The following is a 22,191-nucleotide window of genomic DNA, read 5'->3' as shown; positions in this document are numbered from 1 at the left end:
AAACCTTTGATAACAGCAAAGTCAAGGTCAAAGAGAGGTTAATGCGAAGCAAGAATAACCTGGATAAAATTTACAGTTTACAGTAATTAACTCCAGTTAGCTCTAGCTTATTTATTTTATTTATTTTTTTTTTTTTTAAAGGTTTTCTAAATAATACAAATATATTGAAGTGTATAACAGAGAGGTAGGCATTTTTTAATTTTCAATAATTGCCGCATTATCTAGGAAGAATATGCTATGAGTGCTACAAATCGTATGCCCGATAAGTGATTAAAAAATTCTTTGTTTTTAAAATATTTTAAAATAACAAGATAAGAGTTTTGTATTAATTACAGCACGAATTTTGTGTAGAGATTAGAATACAAGAGTGGAAATTGGTTATCTGTATTTATTTTCCTGTTGTCATTATCGACAAAACATCTTAAAAATTATTTTAAAATTGCTAAAAAATCGAAAGTTATACACAATTGGTGGTTTATGCTCTTGTCAGGGCTCAGGTCACATGTAATTTCGACCCTGATTCTTTTCGCTCTCATGCATAGATCGTGCGTAGTGGTTTCATTTAAAACACATCTATGTTGGTAACTTCGTTTCTGCTGGCGACTGAATCGTGCTAAATGGCCAAAAATTACGTTTTGTGTCTGGGCATTAACTGACGCATCAATATTTTTCAGAGACCCGACCGCAGATAACTGGCAAAAGAATGAAAAGCAAAAACCAGTTGAACGTAAAATGTGAAATTTGTGATTTGCAATTGCTGGCGATATCACGTAAATCGCCAAAAGCAAAACAAATATACATATACATATATATATATATATATATATATATATATATATATATATATATATATATATATATATATATATATATATATATATATATATATATATCTACATAAATCTGCTCCCTAAGAGAACTCTCTCAGAATTCGTTAGCTTGATGAGAAAAACCAATACTGATGCGACTGAGACTGACAGCTCTGTGCCCGGAAGCTTTAAGCGTTACTAAAATACAACAAGGAAGCCAAAAAGCCCAGCCAGCCTTTATATGTGCTTCATATATATACATATCTATATCGTACATAAATACCATATAGTATATTTTATCGAATTTTGCTTTACAAATTTGGCAATTGCATTTACTGTGGTTAATCGACTAGCAGATACACTGCTCTTTAAATATATATATTCAGTTTCGATATACAAACTTTAGCAACATTTAATAGCTGACTTTAATTTGATTATTTTCTATAAAAATTTGAATTTTACTCTAATAAAATTCTATGAAATACAGAGCATCTATATAGCTTGGATGGATCAACGAGGCCAACTTTTACCTGTTACATATGTACTATAGCCTTATTTATTACACCGCTTTGCAAAGCTGTACGCAAACTAATTTTAGATGCCAACAGCTGTTCGTAACGGAGCACAAGTTGCCTTAAAAGCCAATTCGTTTTTAACGCTGCTTTGTTTCCGATATTTGTGCGCAAATGGAAGATTTGTTCATCACCTAATTAAGAACGTGCAACGCCTTTCGTGTCAGTGTCCAATTGTCTGGCTGTAAATCGTTCAAATTGCGGGCAGCGATTGCCACTTGAGGCCTAATGCTATCAGTTGATCAGTTTGATCATCAGTTATAAGCAATAGAAATGAAGTCACATTGATTTCGGTTTCATTTCTCAGCTTATCAGCTGCTGTAATTGATTTGTCATTGCTGTGGACTGTGGAACGGGTAGCCCGAAAGAAAAACGAAATGATTGGGCACTTTCCCTAGCACGAGCCCCTTATCGCCCCGGGCCAATTGTACAATTAGGCAAAAATAGATCGGCCGCTCATTAGCTCACCGCGAGTGGCACGTAATTAAGATCGAAATAGACTTGAAATAGCGCCCACGCATAGCATGCACACATATTTCTATATTTATATATATATGTATATATACTTGTATATTTTATTATTATAAATTATATATATTTTTGTTTCGCTATCAATTACAGATCCACAAGGAAGACACTACGGCCAGCAGCGTCATAGAGAACGGTATGTGGCCCGATAAATGCCCATTGCCACTGTTACCGTTCAATGAGCCGATGACGGCGGCATTTATCGGCGAATTGCAGCCGTTGTATTCGCACAAAGTGCAGCCCAGCACACTCCAGCCATCAAATAGAGACTTGCAGACATCGCTTTGATTTTCATTCGTGACCAGGGTGCAGCCACGATTCGTTATTTCCGTGCCATTAACTGGGCAGAAACGAGATCAAGATCAAGTCGAGGTTCATGTGAATGAAAGTATTGTTAGTAGCATTATCATTTATATTAGTATTATTATCAATATAACAATTCGAATTGCTATAAGTCTTAGTCGATAGACTGTAAGTATATTTCTTATCACTAATCTCACTCATAATATTATAATTTTTATTATCAATATCATTATCAGTTTTCATTATCATCATCAATATCATTTCCATCCTAATCAGGTCTTATTTATCAAGTTTTGGAACTGCTTAGCGAGACAGCCTTCCGAATATACGGAGACATAATAAGAGGTCAAAGTAGAGTTGTAAATTAGAGATGCCCGGTAAACAGCTTTGACTGTAGAACTTATATCCAAAGTTTCCAATTGAGTTGCCAGTTGTTCAGCTAATAATAATAAATAGGCCCATTACATCAGCATTGTTCAATCAACGCGCTAGCTAATCGCTTTTCCTTCTGTTACCGCGTCCATTTATCATGCCTTAGCGTACAACAGTGTTTAGATAAACTCTTGAGCATAATAATTCACATTTCTTAAGCATTGAGCTTAAGTGTGATTATTTGAATTATATGATTTAATATGTCCACTGATATCATAGCAAGGAAAACGAGTGTAAAACGTTTTCTTGGGTACCACTTAATCAATGCAAACAGTTTGAAATGTAGTGATAATGAAGCTATTTATAGAGTCAGTTATCAGGTGGAAAAGCTGTTTTTTAATCTTTTAAGTTCAAGTTCGGTTTGAAATGGAAGATTGGCTTATTAAGGAAAAAATCCAAAAATTCTCATACCTAAAGTACTAATGGAGACGTTTCAGATAAGATGTAGATCAAATTTTAAATTTTCCAAGTGTTTTGGATTCCAAGCATTACTATACATATATATCAGTTAATTAATCAGTCAGCTATCACTCTGACATAAGTCAGTCTGAGATCAATCAGTCTGTCATCAATCAATAAATCACACATCAATCAGCCAATGATCAATAAGTTATCAAGCATTAATCAGTCAATCGTCAATCAGATTCTAATCATTCTATGAGTCATCAACCACTCATACAATCGTATACTAAATCCATACTTACGCCCTAGACTTGCTATATAGCAAACGGCACGCTGTGTGCTCTGGATCTGTCGCTGAGTCTGGCGACTGATGCTGCGTTTGTTTCGATAATCATAATCGTCTTCTTCTTCTTCTTCTTCCTCGCTTTCGCCATTAGTGGCGGCTGGAGCTGGTGCAGCGGCTGGAGCTGCCGCACCTGCTGCTGTGCCCGTGCCAGCAGCAGCAGCTCCAGCCGCATTGGTGCCAGCAGATGCACCTGGAGCAGCATCCTCCTCATCACTGTCATAATCATCCTCATCCTCGCTTTCGGATGCGGCAGCTGGTGATGGTGCCTGTGCTGCTCCTGCAGTGCCTGGAGCAGTTGCACTCGCTGCCGGAGCAGCTGGACTAGGGACAGGCGCTGGATTGGGTTTCGATGCAGCGCTGGGACTTGATACAGCTGTACCTGGCTGGCCAGTTGCACTCGGCTGCTCCACTGTCAAGGCTGGCACACTGCATACCTCCAGCTCCGTAAGCACCGACTGCTCATCACAGTCCTCGCATGTATAGCAACGCAGTGCTGCAAATCAGGAAGTCAGGAATAACGTTATCTGCTCCACTCAACGGATAATTTATCCCGATCCATATCTATCGCCCAGTTAGTTTATTCTTTTTTTTTTATGAGAATTTCACCCACCTGAGCTGCCGACAGAGTAAAATGCCAGCAACAATAACAATAGGTAGATGAAACGCATTTTGCTCGCAATGACGATTATGAATATTTATCCTGAAGATAAATATTACTCTAAATAGTATTTAGTAAATACTCAATTGTTAAATGACGTGTCAATGCGGCCGTAGCTACCGAAAATTTGAATTGAACTGCCAGCGCTGATAGCGACACGTCGTCGTCGTCGTCGTCAAGCTGCTGTGCTTTGGATGACTCTATCAAAAATTGTTGCCATCTGCCCATTTGCTATCAGCACAATGTGACGGCGAAAATAATTTGCGGTACTGCTGAAACATGTCGTGCACTGTGCTGGATGACATGTCGAGCCGGCTCGATAGCATCACCAAAAAGAGTTTCAAATTAAACGTTCCTTCCATGTTTGGGCGGTTGGGTGGTTGGGTGGTTGTGCGGTTTGGCAAATTGCTGGTTGATTGTTGGCATCTAACATGAGTAATGGGAATATTATCAATGATTGGCAAAAGACAACGTAGGAAGCCAAACTGTAACGATCAACAGGCAACTGTGCTACACTAGAAACTGTTAGACAGTCAGCCAATTATCATTGTAGATGCTCCCTACTTTGTTGCATGTCCGCTGCTACAATTCTCTCTTCGAGGATATATCAAAATATTGTAGCTGCACTGTATAACATTGAACTATTATATACATCAATTAGAGGAACCCCACTAGCTATGTAAAACTGTTATATAGTTACTATTAAAATAATAGCTTGTGCAGTAATACACTTCTAGGCTCACACGGCTATGCTGTTATCCTGTTATAGTTACTCAATTTGACATACTGGCATACTGGCATACGTTTATACTGATATTCAGTCATATTGCTCAACTGCTATACTGTTCTACTAATCAAAGTGCTGTAAATAAAAGCCTAGCAATGGCGAGTGTTATACTGTTATATTGTCATACAGCATTGCTTGTGCATTTTATTTGCCATATTTTCATTTTGCTTATAAACTAAAATGAGCTCTACAAAATTGCATTTGTTTTCAACAATTTTAGCAGCAATCGAAATGTGCAGATTTATTTGTTTTGTTTTTTGGGCGTGGCCGTGGGACGTAAGCACTTAATTAAGCTCGCTGTGGAGTTGTGTTGCTCATTGTTTTTCCATTCGTTTATTATTTCACAAATAGTTTTCTGTATTGCTTTGTTCAACTTTTCTAATTGCACATTTAATTAACATTTGTTGCACGGTTCTTTTTTATGATTTTTTTTCCCTTATTGTTTTTGTTCTTATTTTTCACACTTTTGTTGATTGTTTTTAGCGTATTTCGAAAATCAGAGTATAAATACATACATTTTCATTCTAATATATTGATATACATAAACATATATAGATATATAGTTTTCTTGTAATATTATTGCTTAAGGCGCTCGCTTTTGTTGAAACATTTAAACACTCAGATATCAACGGGATTTTTTCTAGCATATTATATGATTCGCACACTCTTTCCACTGTATTTTCGTTAGAGTATAGTAAAAAATGTTTTATCAATTGATGTTAGAGTATCCGGAAAGAGTGCACAGAATTAAATACATACAGTGTGTTTTCATTTTTTCTTGTAATATTTAAATATTTTCTGCATGGTCTTGTAAAGCACATCTATTTAAGTTCGATCTATCTAAACTACACATTCAAATCGAATACCATGAAATAACCATGAATAAGCAACTAAAAAGTGCTTATAAATTTTCATTTTTAATATAACAAATTATTATTTCTGTTCTACCGGCTTAAAGCAAAATTAACTAAAGATCGTTTTTTATTGTTTTTATTGTAGAGTTATTTCATGGTATCATTCATTTAAATGTTATATATATTATATTTATTCAACACTCCAATGTGAACAATAGAAAATTAAAGGCATTTGGTGAATTCATACTTAACATTCAGCTTATCAAAATTTGCTTAAAGCAAATCAATTACAACTCAATAAAGCCATAACAAAACATTTCAGCCCAACTGCCTGACAAAATTCGTGTTAATTGACCAAGTGACGGACTCTCAATCAAATGAACTGAATTGCAAATCCTTGATATAAGACACATACATTGGATGGTTACCTTTACCTTTTCCCTTTTGCTAATTAAACATTAAATTTTTCTCCTTATTTAGCATGTTTTTGTTTTTGTTTTAGTGTTCTCATTTCGTATTTTTGTTCCAGCCAACTGTAAATTGAGATTCACATATTTACTTGGAGTCAATCCGCCACTGCGGCAATGTATTGGTATCTCTGCAACTGTCGTTGTGTATCTGTACCTTGTTTTCGTACCTGTATGTTTGTAGCTAGATTTTTTGTAGCAATAGCTGTGTATCTGTATCTCAGTCGCCGTAGCTGTCTATCTGTATCTGTGTTTTTGGTCTCGTATCTGTGATTTTGTATAGGTATATCTTCAAGTCGGTCTCTGTCTCTCAGCTGTCTGTATCTGTTTTTGCTTTTCTATGTTCTAAAATCTCAGTGTCTCTATTTGTAATTGTAACTGACTTTTTAAATTTCTATCTGTATCGGCTTCACTTTCTACATTTATAGCTTACTTATTGTATCTCCGATGTTACCTGTATCTTGGTAGCTGCTGTTATGTATCTGTGCTGTTGTATATACATTTATAGCCGTAACTATATATCCGTAATTACAATTCGGTTTCTCTCTATGCGTTTGCATCAATTCCTGTTGCTGTACTGCTTTAGGCGTGTCCGTGTAGCTGTTGCTGCTCACCTGCATCTGTGAGCAATTCGTTGTTGTTGCTGTTGTTGTTGCATTCGTGTTCCGCTGTCACTTACATATCTAGGGCTTTGGTAGCAATAAGAGTGGTCGGGTTTTGGGGTGGGGTCAGGGGGAGGTAAGGCTTGTGTGCTGTGATTCTCTTTTTTCTGTGTCGCTCAATGGCCACTCGAATATTTACAAAAGGTAAACGATAAACGTTAACGTTAACTCAACCTAAATGCAGCCAATGTCGCCAGCCATCGCCGTCTATCGTCCGTCGTTCGTCGTCCGTCGACCATCACTTCAGCAGCGAAGTGGTCGTGCCCACTGCAGCAGGAGCAGCAGCAGTAGTGATAGTGGCCCCAACGACAGCGATGATGTCAGCGTCACTGCAGCCGCCCCGTTGCAGCGATCCGTTTTGCAAATGTCACAGAAGAACTCCTCCTCCGGCGCCTTCTCATCCGCATCCTGGCCATAGCCTTTGCGTCGCTGCTGCTGCTGTTGGTCGTGCTCGCGTCGCCGCTGTCGCTGCCCGCCGCTGGCATCGCTGGTGATTCGCAGCTTTGAGCGCAGGATATCGCATGCATCCGAGTCGCCAGTGTCCAGCTGACAGAAGCGTGCGGTCACCAGCTTATTGGTATTCGCTGCGGCCAACCAAATGAAAGGAGAGATGAAATGTTAGCTATCCAAAGGACTTTCACATTATCCAATACAAATATACATATGAGCTACATAGATAGATCGAAATGAATAACTTAATACTCACGATCAGTTGCGACCACCTTTTGGCAATTCATGAGCGGATGCTTGTTGGCCCCATTATCGAAATAGGAGAACTTGTTCAAGTCGAACAGCCAGGTGTCCAACGACTTCATTTTGTCTAATGTGCATTCCTACAATCCCAACCATTTTCAAGTGTTAATCATAAATATCTATAGTAAATATTTGTACATGCGCAACACGTATGAACAATGGCTAATGATTAATCAGGCGGTGCCAGTCCAGTTCCTCACCTAACGGGCTGCTAATTGTGCTCATAATTGCAATGCAGCTACCAGCTCTTATCTTATCGGTGTTGTTATCGTTATCGTTATCATTTGTAGTTACTGTTGTTGTTGTTACTTTTATCGGAGGTGCAACGGCCTTGCCGTGCATCATACATTGGCAAAATATAAGCATTCAGAAGTGCAGATACTATATGACTTGGCTAATACTATTTATGTATACAGTTAAAAATTACAGTGAATTACTGGGTTTTCCCCTCTTTGATGAACCATTGACCAACTAAATTTATATCTGTTTAAATACATATATGCTGATAGATAGATTCAACTCTTGATTTGTAAGTGAATGAAATGAAGTTTGCTCAAATATATTGGAAAATTCTACTCAAATTATAATAGTTTCACGAATATAAAAGTTGTTTTGCTTAAATGTAGAACAAGACTGACTCTCTAGGCATCTCTATTTACCTTCTGATATATGTCTAATACACTTAAAAAAGCTTAATCAGTAAACTGAAGTCTGAAAATTCAGTTGCCTCCTACTCCATGCTTAGATCCTTGGCTATAGATTAAGCTATAAATATTCACTTAGTAATGCCAAATGCATTTCCAAGTCAAACTGCCAGGCATGGTTGAAATATAATTGAAATGAAAAACGTATTTATAGAGTTGTCCCCCAAGACGGTAGGGACTCATGCATTTGGAAGGATGCCAGCACATTCCTTTAACGGTCACAACAATGACGACAACGGTGCACGTTTCCGTTTCCGTTTTTCCGATTTTCCGATTTTACCACTCTCTAATTTTTGTTTTGCTTTTTTTTTCGTATTTTTTTTTTTTTTTTTTTTCATTTTGCATTTTCAGAATTTATGTACTGTCTGCTTTTAATTTAGTACGAGCTGCACTTTGATTAAGGTCAACGGTGTCTGATTAGGTGAGTGGCATTACCCGGGCAAAGGTTAAGGGCATGCCAGATGCTAATTGGTAGACTCGAGGCGTCTATCAACTTACCTCAGCCACAATGCTCGAGTTGGACTTCAGATCCGCACAACTGGGATTGTCGCTTGAGTCGCACACAAAGCATTTTATGGCCGCGCCTGTGGGTTAGGCAACAATATATTTTCTGATTTTAAAAATAATTTCGAAAACTTAAATATATATATTTTTTAATTTTATTATATACTAATAATAATATTTACTGAATGGTGTGCTGCTACCTTTTAAGCAACTTAATCAAAACAGAAATGAAGTAGATATATTTCTCAGGTCTATAGAAGAATTCAGAATACATAGCCTATGCGACGAAAGAGCTATTTATATAAAGTATAACTCTCACAAATAAAACTGAAGGCGATATTTGATTTATTTAAGGTCTCGACATGAGAGATTTTAATGTCTTAAGAGTAACGGCCCCTTAGTCTTCTCCCATTTCAGATACAAGCACAACTTGCATATCTTTAGGCTGCGGTAGAAAACCTATTTATATATATTTTAGAAAAAAATTGTATTTTTTACTGATATCAAAACAAAAAAAAAATGGAAATTTTTACATCAATTTAATATAATTTTGTTACTAGAAACCAAAAGCTCCAAAAATTTAGTTTTAGTAAATTATTTTAATCTTGTTTCAAATAGTTTTCATGCTGCACTAACAAAGAGATGAAACAATAACTGAAAGAGCAGATCGATTGGGTGAACGCCTAATTTTATTTTGTAATTTGTAAAAATAATTTGTAACTAGTTCCAAAAACATAACAACTTAAGTTATTTGCTTGAATATGAGGGATCCTCATCCAACCCGGATCAGGCATAAGAAATCACTATTTATATCTCTATGCATACTTTGTGGGATTTGGCAATTGCTGGAATTGCTGTTTTCAATAGGGTCGTTGTATGCGATGTAGCTGGGAATACGTGTCTTTATACTTTTCAAATTAGTATTAAAGTTGTGGGACACGCCCAATGGATGCAGCTCAAGTCGAATATGGTGTTCGGTATTTCTGATTGTAAGCCTGTAGGGGCTTTATGGCATTAGAAATATTAATTTGCAAATATAATTAATAAATATTAGTTTATGTGTACAGAGATCAGATATAGTCAGTTCTTTAGTCACTTTTACAGAATTGACCTAATTTGTAGAGCAGAGCATTTTGCAGTCGATAATAGACGATATACTTTTATTGGAGTTGAATAATGCTCTTATTTGCACTGTTAACAGAGTTTCTATATTTTCAACTATTCAAATCCACACACACACGCACGCACGCACACATTTACACACCTTGTGATATGCAGCATAGAATGGGCAATAACAACAAAATAGCTGACGACCTAATCGGGCGATGGCACATTTTCGCACAGCACTTTTCTCCGCTTTTCACCAGCTCAACAAATTGCACACAACACAATTTTCTGAAGCTTTACTTTTGCTTTTTGAGACAAATTCTCGATTTTATTTAATTTATTTTATATTATTCCTTTTTATATATATTTTTTTTCCGCACTTATTTTGAGAGACGCGTTGAGCAGAGTTCCTCTGGCGCTAGCGTTGGCCAATCGCAAACTGTTCGACGAATTTTGAATTGTGGCTGTTGCTGGCGTTGGCTCCAAAGGACAAAACGGAGACGTCATCGGCAAAATACACGAGCCCCCAAGCCGAAGTCACAGCGACACACGAACGTTGAGGCATGCGGGGTGCGGCACGGCTTGAACCAGTGTTGACAAAATTGCACAGATTTCCCTCTAAAATTTAGCGATTTACATTAGATTAGATCGCTTGTTAATAAATATGTAAGTGGTTTAAAAAAAAAAAAAAAAAACATTAATTATCATATCAAATGTAATAATTATTATATAAGCCGAAACATTTTTTTGTTTCAAATTTACTAAGCTTTTGTCGAAATTTTTAATATTTCAAAACCAGTTCAGTTTCCATAAAATTGAAGAAAATGTTCAAGAGACTATAGAAAAATTTTATTAAGAAATTTTATTTAAAGCAAAATTTATTTAACAATTATCTTGAGCACAGCGCTCAGTGCTCGTGCTTTTGCATGCGGTTGTATGAGTGAGTATGTATGTTTGGGTGACATCACCTAGTCGCCCACTTCTGAATATCCTGATTATTTTTAGCTCTTTTTTCTTAGCCAGAAACTCGCTACATTATGCTGGTTGCTCTGATTTGGACTATGTGCCTCTTGCGGTTCTCCAACTCCATTGTCCTTGTACGCTGCGTGGGTGCGTCGGCTCGCAGCGCTCGAGTGGCTCTGACAGTAATAACCTCTTGGCTCCCACATGGCTGCGAGCCACAAAGAAGGTTATTCAAATTCCATAAAACGTAGCCACATGCAGCCTCTAAGTCGCCCCCTTCCTCACGCTGCGAAAACTGTTGCAGTACATATACTTTTTGCATACATGTCTCTCTATCGGTGCTTAGGACTTATCAATCCAGCCACCTCTATAAAATGATGTATGCATAGAAGAGCTTAAAGGACAGGCACAGAAGCCGCAATTAGTTGGCGCCCCAGAGCGAAAACTCATCCGGTTCGTGGAGTCGTTTCGCCCGTTCCGCTTCTCAGCCTCGATGTTAGCCTTGGCGTGGGCGTTTATTTATCGCATTCAACATCCTTTCTGAGTCCTCAGACAGTGCAACTGGCAAGCATTTCAAATTTATTATAAACAATGTAGCGCCTGATTGGTGTAGGTCACGGCCCTGTCCCACTAGAAAATATTTAGTAAAACGACTTGTAATATGAAATATTTAATAACTTATTTAATACTGTTTCGCATTTCAAATATTTTTAAGTCTAAAATTTCATTTTGCTCTATATATATATTTATATACATATATATTTTTTTCCGATATGCCAATTAGAGAATTCGGGAATACTCATTTCCAGACCAAAAATTTTATTTTATTTTTATATCTATCTTGAATACATACATTACTTTTTGGAAGTTCAACAAAATCGAAATACCCTTCTTCGAGAGAGTATCAAATAAATTTTAGCGCCAAGTGTTAGCTAATGGGGTCCTTTGTTTTCAATGTGTAAAGAAAAAGCATGAAGAGCTCAGAGAACTATTTGTTAGAAGATCTGCTTGACCTCGTAGAAATACCACCAGCGGGTCTTTAATAGTCTTTTGATGAAAGAAAACGCAATTTTTACGGGAAAATTTAAAAGTAGAATTAATGCTAATATCAATTGAACATATACTTAAATTAGAATTTTTAAATTAAAAAGCTTACATTTAAATTGAATCCTATATATGAATAACTCTGAGCTCTTAGTTATGTAGAGGACGAAAAAGCTAGCAATTCTGCAAACGGTATGAGAATGGAGGTCAACATTAAATCAAAGCTCGCCAAATTTGGCGTCTGTTGCGTGACAAGGTCGAATTTTCAACTGAAATGGACGCGATTGCGTCCAGTTGCCAATTGTCGGTGACGTCGACGTTGATGTCATAATTTCTTTTTTTTTTTCCTTCTTTATTTGCTTTGTCTTTTATTTTTATTTTTTTTTTTTTTACGTTGCATGCTTTTTGGGCACATAATTAAACATGTTTACGCACGTTTCCCACTCCGTACCCATTTCTCTTTCCGTTTTGTCCAAAGGTCAGCCAAACCCCTGGCCATAAATTATGTTTTCGATTTTTACAACTTGACACTTTTACGCACATAACACGGCCAGCATCGCCTCACCTCATTTCCTTCTAGTACCACCCATTGATCAGTGAAAATATAGCACAGCAATGCCGGAACGCTGCGAGCACGCAACTGAAAAGTTCAAATTCTTATCTCAAGCACTGTTATATGATGCTTTTTACACCATGAACCCATTGAAAATGGGAAATCAGGGTATAATGATTTTATGAAACGTATGTACCAGGCAGAAGAAAGCATCGCAGACCCAATAAAGTAAATATATTCTTGATCAGGGCGACGGATGAGTGGATATAGCCCTCTACGTCAAACCGTCCGTCCGTCTGTCTGAGATCTCAGATATAAGAGTTATAGACTTGCAATTCTGCATGCATACTCGTGAATACCATACACAGCATCATATTTTTTTTCGATAGCTCATCCGATTTCTTTTTATCGAGAATAATCGGCAAATTTATTCCGCTTATCTGCCTAGTTTGACTACTATTAGACCTAGAGACTTCAGATTCACTGCGTATATAAATTTAATGAATACACAAATTTTGTAATTTACAGATTTAGAATATTATTCGAGCCCAACATTTAAACAATGTGAACACGTTGTAACCGTTTCTTGAAGAAACAAATTCTCATCGTATTGCCCACACTGCAGCACAGCCCAAGCGCAGTCGCTTATAAGGCGTGTGGATGTATGTGTGCACGTTTTTTTTTTATGTGTGCAGAAAAGAAGTGCTGAATGATAAGAATATCAACTTGCAGGGTTTAGGGTATCTTCTAATCGAGCAGTCTCGACTAATGCATACTTAATTATGCTTGCTCTTACTTGTTCCATACTCTATCAGTCTTTTGTTTCTCTCTCTCTCTCTCTAACAAAACAGACTGTAACTGTAACAGAAAAAAATTAAATTAAATATTAAAATATACTCAAATCGACTTATATGCATGAGGATTTGTATAGTATGGAAAAATTTGTTTTCGATTCTCCAGATCAGTAAACTCACTAACCATATGGTGTGTTTTATAGTTAATAGTAGTGACACTCCAATATGACCATCGATGTGACTACACTGTATATATCGATACAATACTCAATACAATACGATAGTTATCGACTATTCTGATTGGCAATACAGCTTTTATACTGACCCCTTATTACGCTTATCTCCAGTTTGCTGATTATTTTTTTGACTCACAGCTCTTGCCAATTATTAGTTGAGGTCGTTTTCTTGTAAGCAGTAAAAGCATGGCTGCAATAATAAATCATAAGTATATACAAGGCAAGAAAGAGGTACAAGCTCTACAGTTAATAATTATATAAATACATATATACATATGCCGTTTTATTCATTGTAGCTACTAGGCACGGGAAGCTATGGGGAGGTGTACACTGCGGAATTGAAAGTGGCCATAAAGCAACTCAGGTTTTCAGAGGCAGAGATAAATAAATCATTTGAAGCGGAGGCCACGAACTTACTTCGCGCTCAACATCCGAATATTATAAGATTATACGGAATTTCAGGAAAACACACACTGGTCATGGAATATGCAGATAATAATCCTCTCGATAAGTACATACATAACAAGGACAGCAAAATTACAAACTCACATCGTCAAAATCTAATGCTTCAGTGCGCCGAGGTTTGTGCTCTCCAGTTATTAATGATTAATGATAACCAAAGTTTTTTATAACAGGGAGTCGCTTATCTTCATAGTCTGACACCGTTGATACTTCACCGCGACCTGAAACCCGCAAATATTTTACTTACAAATAATTACTGTACGCTAAAGATTTGTGATTTCGGAACGGCACGAGAAATAGGTACAGAAATGACAGCCGAAAAAGGAACTCCCGCATATAGGGCACCAGAAGTATGTATATCGATTTTTAAATGGAATTTGAATTTTTTGCACGTTCATACAAAAACACAAGCGATTATTCCTAGTTATCCGTGTCTCTCTGCGATTAGGTATAAACGGTCTGATCATTGATCATTTCAAAATTGTTTACATTTAATATTTATGCATTTATCTGTTTCGGTCTATTATAACTATACAGATCAACCAAACCATGAAATACACTGAAAAATGCGATGTCTATAGCTTTGCCCTTATACTCTGGGAAGTAATGTCTGGGAAAAAACCCTTTGCTGACCAAATCGAAGAATTGATTGCGATTCCATACCAAACGTCTGTTAAAAATCTTCGACCAAATTTGGACGATGTGAAATTATGTGAGAATACAGAAATTATGAAAGATCTAATTGAACAAGGCTGGGATAAAAAGCCATATATGCGTCCGTCAATGAAAATGTTTGCCTTATTACTTAGCCTTGATCATTCCTCGATGAAATACCTACTAAAACCTTCTAGCGAGGATTACAAAGACGCTACAAAATCATATTAAATTTACTGGTACTTATATACGACCGAGATTATGGATACTCTGATTGAGCAGTTCAAGACTCAAATAAGCGGCAGTCAATGGAAATACAGTGGAGTCCGGTTATAAGATGCTCAAGGGGCTGACGATTTTACATTTTTATACCCGGAGTATGCTTAAACCGGACGGAGCAAAAAATTTTCATAATATGTTTTAAAATAAAATAAATTTTTTATTAATACAAAAGAATTGCAAAAGTTAATTTAATAATATGGAAAGTCGGTATTGCCCTTCATCTCTCTATCTCTAACTCATCTGTCACTGTCACGCGCACAAGTAAACGTATTGAATTTATATATATATATATATATATATATATATATATATATATATACCGTCTAAAGTCAAAGAATGTTGTGTTACCTTTTAGCTGAACTAATTTAGGCTTTGATGAACGTAATACAATAATACAAAACAATATTAATATAGATAGAATAAAATATATATCAAGTTAAAATGAAAACAATGACATTGATCTTACCATTCAATGGATTAATCATTTTGATATTAAAGTGATATTCATCGTCTCCTTGCCAAAACATCAGCGGGTATTGTAACGCCCAGTATTGCGTCGTGTAAGCACAATATATACATATATAATTTCCGCCCCAAATGAAATCATTTGGAAACAGGCTAGTAGGGAACGCAATGGCCCTGGTGGCGGGACCACTAATGCCAATGTCACTTTACCACTAAAACAGCACAAACCGGGCGTTTCGCCAGCCAACTTCAATGTGCCACAATGCTGGCAAACAACGTCCATTGGACCAATGCAAACCAAACGATGTAAGGTGTAGTCGATGGTGCAATCATATCGAAACGCTGCTCGATTGAAATCATTACTTAAACTATTTCTTCTTGCACTTCGAATGAAGAGTTGACGGCAATGTTTGCAAAAGTTCTATTCTAACGATACATCGATATTAGAGGTGCCAAACTATCGATGGCACTATCGTGGAGGACAAAAGTAATTTGACAACACATTGCAAAAACTCTAACCGCTTATTTCTGCGTGCTAAGAGAGGTAACGGTTATATTTTTTAGAGAGAACAAACATAAAAAGTCATAAGTGACCAAAATATTGCAGTTATAACTCATAATTTTTTTTTATAATTATTTGCATGGCGGATTATCATTTTATTTATTATATAAAAGTATTTTGACATTCCTTTTCAAATTCATTTTCGGTAATTCGCTTGTATTAAAAAATACGTATTTTTATTTTTTAAAATTATTTTTGGTGTTCTCTTTAATAATAGCCATTATTTGATCATAGTTATTGGTAAATTATAGGCAAACAACGTGATTAAGTGAAATCTTTAAAAAATCAATCGGTCACGAAGAATAATGCAGGTATTTCCGTGTCAGCACGCAGAAATAATCGGTTTGAGTTTCTGCAATATGTTGTCAAAATACTTTTGTCCTCCATTGTACATATTTAACAGAACGCAACAATCGCGTGTGATTACCTATACATACGCAAAAGACAAGTCATTTAACTCAAACAAACGATCGGTGCTTGACTTGAGCGAAATGGAAACTGAAAAAACTGTCTCGCTCAGAGCGCGAGCGAGCTAAACCATAAGCGACAAAAGCAATTTCTGTCTGAGGCGTTTTTATTGTGTGAGTGAAAGACACTTATTTGCAGACAACAAAAATCGATCACTACAACAAAAAACATAACTTAAAAGTTTTTAGGTTTTAGCTATTTAGTCAATTCAACTTTTATCTTAAAATGTAATTTCACAAAATTGAAGTGTTCACATAAATTCAAATTTTTAAGGCTAAGAATCACTCTTTTTTATTGCGACTATCGACCGCTATCGATGGTTTCGAAATTACTATCGTCCTCAATCGATGGGGTCCACCATCGATAGTTTGGCACCTCTAATCGATATGTTTAACTATTGCAACTCAATAATTTGATCGCTTATTCGGCTTCTTATTAGTCATCTTTTACATTTCGAGAATGAATGATCTAATTGAGTGGAATAACTTAATAGTTTTAGAAGTATTTCAATATATTATACAATCAAATGTGTATATAATAATTTTACTTTAACTTTACTAAATTATAAACATTCTAGATAATTGACAAAGGCTTCTTTGGTGTGAGCAAGGAGGCAAGGTTGAAAGATTCTTCTAGCAAGAAAGTCATAAGATTTATTAAAATTGAAGATACACAATCAGACGAATTTGAAGCTGAAATCAATACTTTTATAAAAATTAAACATGACAATGTTTTATCAGTCAACATGGTTAAGAGTCCCTACCAGAATATTATGGTTATGGACTTCTCAGAATTTGGCTCACTCTATAAAATTCTACATGTAAATAAAGATCTAATTTCCGATCTACTCCTACTAAACTGGGCACAACAGTTATTACTGGTATGTTCTATGTGTTGTTGCTTTCAGTTTATGGTACAGTTAATTAATCAAATCATTCACAATCTAGGGTATTCGGGCTTTACATGATAAGAATATTGTTCATGGCAATTTAGGTACTCGCAATTTATTTCTCTTCGACGACAATATGGTATTGAAGATATGTTTGGATCCAACTAAAACGTGTGGAGCACCCATTTCCGCTTATACGGCACCTGAAGTTTGTATATCTCTCAAATTACATCATACACTTATCATATCTAAGATCATAAATTTTTAGATTCTTAAATATGGACGACGCACAACCAGGAGCGATGTGTACAGTTTTGGAATCATTCTTTGGGAATTGCTATCAAGGAAGAAACCCTTTAATGATACAACAGACCAAATCCTCGCATCTATGATCTTAAGCGGTGAGAGAGAGAGAGCTAACCAAAATTCAATCAATTAACTTCTTTAACTAATTTACGTATGTTAATTTTAAAGGTGAACGGCCCGATCTGGAGGAAATGAAAAGTTATCGATATATTGAAATATTGCGAAGTGTGATCAAGCAATGTTGGAATGAAGATCCAAACAAACGGCCCGCAGTGAACACTTTGAATCTTATATTCAAATACGATTATGACGAAATTAAAAGATTAGAGCGTATTTAAAAAAATGGAGTCGAAGTAAAATAAAACCCGGAAGTATAACGCAAAGGAAATATAGAGACTATATGTAATTTGGACTATATATTATAATAACTTGCTATTTTTATAACCTTATATGGCTTATCATCTCATCATCATCATCTGATTATAGAGTATGCCGGAAATGGAACTTTCTAAACGTTCACCAAACAATTTTTAATTTTTGTCAAAGCCTGTGCTCACCAGCTATTAATAATTAGATACCAGGAAACGAATCTGAGAACTCAAAATCAGCTGGTTTACGCTAAAAATTTGTGACTCTCGGCTATGGGGTATAAACGGTCTGAAACTATTTATAAAACAGCTCATTTCGGCTATTTTCGAATATTTGATCAATTTACAAAAGGTCGTTAAATTCAAGGTCCAGTTGTTCTGATCACACATTATTTCGCTTGTAGAGCTATGGTCAATTTTTACTACACAGGCTAATAGCATTATCTCGTATACGGAAAAATGCGATGTCAATAGCTATGCTATTGTATTCTGGTAAGTAATGTTTGCGATACCATATTTAACTGTCATTAAAAGTAAGGAAAACTATGAAAAGGGCTATGAAATCATATCATATATTAGTTTAGTGAAATGTCCGTTTTGTTGCCCGCTCGTATAAATGTAAAGCAATTGAGACAATAAAGACTTCCAAATTTCAAGTCTATATATTCGCGGGTGGCCTCACATATAGAAATATCAAGATATTTTAAATACGTCCACTAAGTTGAATGCATAACGTAATATAAATATAAATCCAATAAACCTAAGTTCCACAGCTCGAAAGCCAGGTTACCAAAAAAAAGTACTGTTAAATTCCAATATACAGTCAAGTCTCTATAATTTGTACGCTGCTAAATCAAAAATCGCGTTAAGTTCAAAATATTTTAAATCCTTCGTTCTCGATAATTTGAATTTGTGTGTAAATAGAGATTTGATATTTAAAATATATACTATAGTTGACAAGCCAATATAAAAAATACAGCGAATATATCAACAACGAGAAGAATTCTTTTAAGTCAGAATCTTTTATGAGCACAGTGATAAACGAAACTGTACGTACAAATATAGATATGTATACATACGTAAAAATCGCTCGCAGTTGGATAAAGGCTGTTCAGCTGTTCAGATTAGATTTCTGCCATTCTTATAAGAAATTACGAATTATCAATCAATGGTCATTCATTTTTATTTCAACATTGCTACAATCATGTTATTGTGAGCATTTCAAACATGGCTGCTATATTAAACGCAAATAATATAGAACAAGAAGATGAGGTAATAGTTCTAAAGTTAAAGAAATCAGTCCTGTCTCATTCCGCTATATATGTACATATACATGTACATATATAATTGAGATTCAATTATATATAAACTACATATGCTTTGGCTCTTATCTTGATGTTGAATCAATTTTTATGAAGGCAAAATCTATAAGCAAACATTTCAAACTTTATTTGTAGATACTAGGCGGCGGATCCCAAGGTAATGTCTACCCTGCAAACTTGAAAGTGGCTATAAAGCAACTCAGGTCTTCAGAGGCAGAGATAAATAAATCATTTGAAGCGGAGGACACGAACTTACTTCGCGCTCAACATCCGAATATTATAAGATTATACGGCATTTCAAGAGAAATATGTACTAATCAAACAGTTTACAGACTAATCATGGAATATACTCATAATGGAACTCTTCATTATTACATCCAAGAAAAAAAAAAAGGAGACGATTTAGCCCGTCTCCAGTTATTAATGATTAGATAACCAAAGTTTTCTATAACTACTACTGATTACTGACTCTATAACTACTACTGACTACTGACTACTGTCGCTAAAGATTTGTGATTTCGGAACGGCACGAGAACTAGGCACATATTGACTTTCTTGCTTAGCCTTGATCATTCCGCTATTAAAAATCTAGAAGAGTCTGATCATAGGGATGATCCAAGAATTAATGACCAGAACTGAATAATGAAATTTTTAGTTACGTTACTCCTATTAAAAATTGATAAACAATTAGATGATCTCGCCTTTTGATAGGCATATGATCGATAGCTGAATCGATTTATTTGTGAATCATCATCAGTGGCTCAGTTGATAAAGCGATTTTTAAAACGAAACTATTAAATTTGTTTCAAAGACCCCCATAGATGATATGCGTTAGATGTCTCATAGCAAGCCATATTCCGTATTAGATACATACAACACCATACACATGGTATGTATGGTTAGTATCACTAACCACAGAACACATAGACCGAACACGTGGTGTAAAGCGTTTTGCACACTTTTTTTTCGAGCGTTGCGTCCCAGTTACTTGTTTTACTTTAACTTTACTAAACTATAAACATTCTAGAAAATTAAGGATCGCCTCTATGGTGTGTGCGATGTGACAATGCTTGATCCTGAGCAAATGTTATATTTATTATTCGAGCTTTCGTTTAGTCCGCCTTTAGACTGCTCAAAACATGTTTCACTTTATAATATTATACATGGAAATAAACATCTATATTTTTCCGATGAACTGCTACTAAGCTGGATGCAACAGTTAGTACTGGTATGTTTGATGTTTTGTTGCTTTGAATTTTTGATCGAACCCATTTCCATATTTGGATCCATATAGGTGAGAGGGCGAAAATAAATGAATCAATTAGCTTGTTTAGCCACAATAATTTACCATATGTTAATTTTAAAGTCAAGCGACCCAATCTGAATGAAATGAAACAACATAAATTTAATGAAATAATGCGAGTTGTGATCGAACTTTGTTGGAATGAAGATCCAAACAGACGTCCCACACTGACGGATTAAAATTTTTTTTTTAAATACGATTATAGGCATGCTGAAAAGCTAAAGTCAAGAACAGTCTAGAATGATTTAAAAGAACATCCAACTAAATATTTTTTAATACAAACTTTAAAAGATTGCTTACCTACTAATTATAATATTCAACAGTAAATCACAAATAAGTTTTAAAAAATATATATAATCGCGTGAGTGGTGCAAGATACAAAATTATTGGCTTAACAAATCGGGTAAAACTTTATAAGCCGTAGAGGTTTCTCCATGGGTGAAGCATTTCAAAAAGTATCCTGCAATTTCTAGCGTTTTGAAGCGTTGCGTTAGCCTCGATTCCACTAGTCTCGGCATTGGCGAAAAAAAAAAAAAAACAAATTTTTGGCTACTCTATAAATGTATACAATATATTGTATATATACATGTATATGTTTTTGTGGAATTGTGTACAGCCAGAGCAGAGCCTGAATGACAATATTTGTTGACTCAAAGCTCAATGTCCCGGGAAGCAATAGCAGAACCAAGAAACGGAGAGCGCTTTGCTTACGCACCCTTAAAATTCAACCACAAGAAATTAAAGAGTAACAACAACAACAATGTGGAGAAGACAAATTATTGGCTTGTCTCTCGCATAGAATTCAAAATCAATTTTTTTTATTTTGGCGCCAAAGAGTCCACGAAAATAAATGAAAGACTCGCTGAATGAAAGTTGATGTGTGTGTGGTAGAGTGAGATGAAGGATTTAGGGTGTGGTGGTGGGTGGTTAGCAAAACGGAAGCTACAGATGCTCTAGATTTGGACGAAGGCGCCAAACTGGCGGCAAAGAACACACACGCAGTCAAATCCCCCATCCCAACAGTTCCATTCACAATCATATTCACAATCACATTCACAAACAGTTGAGCTGGCGGCAAAGGCAGTAGTAAAACGAATATAGCTTACTTGGCGAGCTACACGTACAGTGAAATTTGGCCAAGATGCACCCACCATTTGACACATACATACATATAAAGAAGTCAAATGGAGTAATGGTTGGCAGTTGTATTGGCACAACTGGTATTCTTATATATAGATATAAATTTATATACATAAATCTATCCAGCGGTTGGCCATCATTTTATTGACTTACGTATTGAACTAAAGCTAAAATATATATGGTTCGGTTCGTTTCTGGCAGAAATCACTGTACACGCATACGCCCACTTACATAATATATATATATACACCAGTGTATCTCTGTTTCTAATGGACAACAACAAATCTTGAGCAAAGTACAGCGAGATGTTAAAGCACGTCATCAAGTGCGTTGGAGGACAACAATTTGTGTGTAGTAAAAATGTTGTGTCCTCAATGCCAAAGGGTCAGCATGTGTTGTCCTTGCAGCATCATAACTGCAACAACAACAACAACAACAACAACAACAACAACAACAACTACAATATATTTAGCAAGAAGGAGGACCAACGAA

General features: G+C 35.8%; 3 protein-coding genes and 1 long non-coding RNA gene across 4 annotated transcripts; 2 read left to right on the top strand and 2 right to left on the bottom strand.

The window, feature by feature from the left end:
• The first annotated feature begins 1,449 nt into the window (after positions 1-1,449).
• Positions 1,450-5,524, top strand: LOC149269613 (uncharacterized). Its single transcript, XR_016269068.1, has 2 exons — positions 1,450-1,543; positions 2,003-5,524. It is a non-coding gene; the product is annotated as an uncharacterized LOC149269613 (long non-coding RNA).
• LOC108609465 (uncharacterized) lies at positions 1,917-4,144 on the bottom strand. The gene is made up of 3 exons (XM_089464116.1): positions 4,003-4,144; positions 3,349-3,885; positions 1,917-2,249 (listed from the first exon to the last, which is right to left on the bottom strand). The coding sequence occupies exons 1-3, from the start codon at positions 4,058-4,060 to the stop codon at positions 1,993-1,995; spliced, it is 852 nt and encodes a 283-aa protein (XP_089320242.1). The 5' UTR covers positions 4,061-4,144; the 3' UTR covers positions 1,917-1,992.
• Positions 5,078-10,465, bottom strand: witty (without maturity). Its single transcript, XM_018004973.2, has 4 exons — positions 10,046-10,465; positions 8,776-8,861; positions 7,527-7,653; positions 5,078-7,404 (listed from the first exon to the last, which is right to left on the bottom strand). Exons 1-4 carry the CDS (start codon positions 10,113-10,115, stop codon positions 7,064-7,066), a joined length of 624 nt encoding a protein of 207 aa, XP_017860462.1. The 5' UTR covers positions 10,116-10,465; the 3' UTR covers positions 5,078-7,063.
• Positions 10,466-13,547: 3,082 nt separating this feature from the next.
• On the top strand, positions 13,548-21,060 carry LOC108611343 (dual specificity protein kinase shkC-like). The gene is made up of 8 exons (XM_018003917.2): positions 13,548-13,709; positions 13,775-14,059; positions 14,114-14,290; positions 16,949-17,251; positions 17,319-17,468; positions 17,529-17,661; positions 17,735-18,426; positions 19,392-21,060. Exons 1-7 carry the CDS (start codon positions 13,665-13,667, stop codon positions 17,902-17,904), a joined length of 1,263 nt encoding a protein of 420 aa, XP_017859406.1. The 5' UTR covers positions 13,548-13,664; the 3' UTR covers positions 17,905-18,426; positions 19,392-21,060.
• Positions 21,061-22,191: the final 1,131 nt, after the last annotated feature.

Source organism: Drosophila arizonae, chromosome 3, assembly GCF_054131065.1.
Source record: "Drosophila arizonae isolate 15081-1271.41 chromosome 3, UAZ_ARI_1.0, whole genome shotgun sequence".
Taxonomy (NCBI): domain Eukaryota; kingdom Metazoa; phylum Arthropoda; class Insecta; order Diptera; family Drosophilidae; genus Drosophila; species Drosophila arizonae.
Note: the sequence above shows the minus strand (reverse complement) of the source record. Positions and strands in the feature narration are given on the sequence as shown.

Bases quoted from the DNA above. Each gene is read 5' to 3' on its own strand.
- LOC108611343 (XM_018003917.2), top strand. From the start codon at position 13,665: ATGGCTGCAATAATAAATCATAAGTATATACAAGGCAAGAAAGAG. The intron at 13,710-13,774 runs GTACAAGCTCTA...TATTCATTGTAG, and splicing joins ATATACAAGGCAAGAAAGAG to CTACTAGGCACGGGAAGCTA. The intron at 17,252-17,318 runs GTATGTTCTATG...TTCACAATCTAG, and splicing joins GGGCACAACAGTTATTACTG to GGTATTCGGGCTTTACATGA.
- LOC108609465 (XM_089464116.1), bottom strand. From the start codon at position 4,060: ATGCGTTTCATCTACCTATTGTTATTGTTGCTGGCATTTTACTCTGTC. The intron at 3,886-4,002 runs GTGGGTGAAATT...CCTGATTTGCAG, and splicing joins TTACTCTGTCGGCAGCTCAG to CACTGCGTTGCTATACATGC. The intron at 2,250-3,348 runs GTAAGTATGGAT...GTTTCTGCCCAG, and splicing joins CTATATAGCAAGTCTAGGGC to TTAATGGCACGGAAATAACG.
- witty (XM_018004973.2), bottom strand. From the start codon at position 10,115: ATGTGCCATCGCCCGATTAGGTCGTCAGCTATTTTGTTGTTATTGCCC. The intron at 7,654-8,775 runs GTAAGTTGATAG...TTGGGATTGTAG, and splicing joins ACTCGAGCATTGTGGCTGAG to GAATGCACATTAGACAAAAT. The intron at 7,405-7,526 runs GTGAGTATTAAG...GGTTGGCCGCAG, and splicing joins AAAGGTGGTCGCAACTGATC to CGAATACCAATAAGCTGGTG.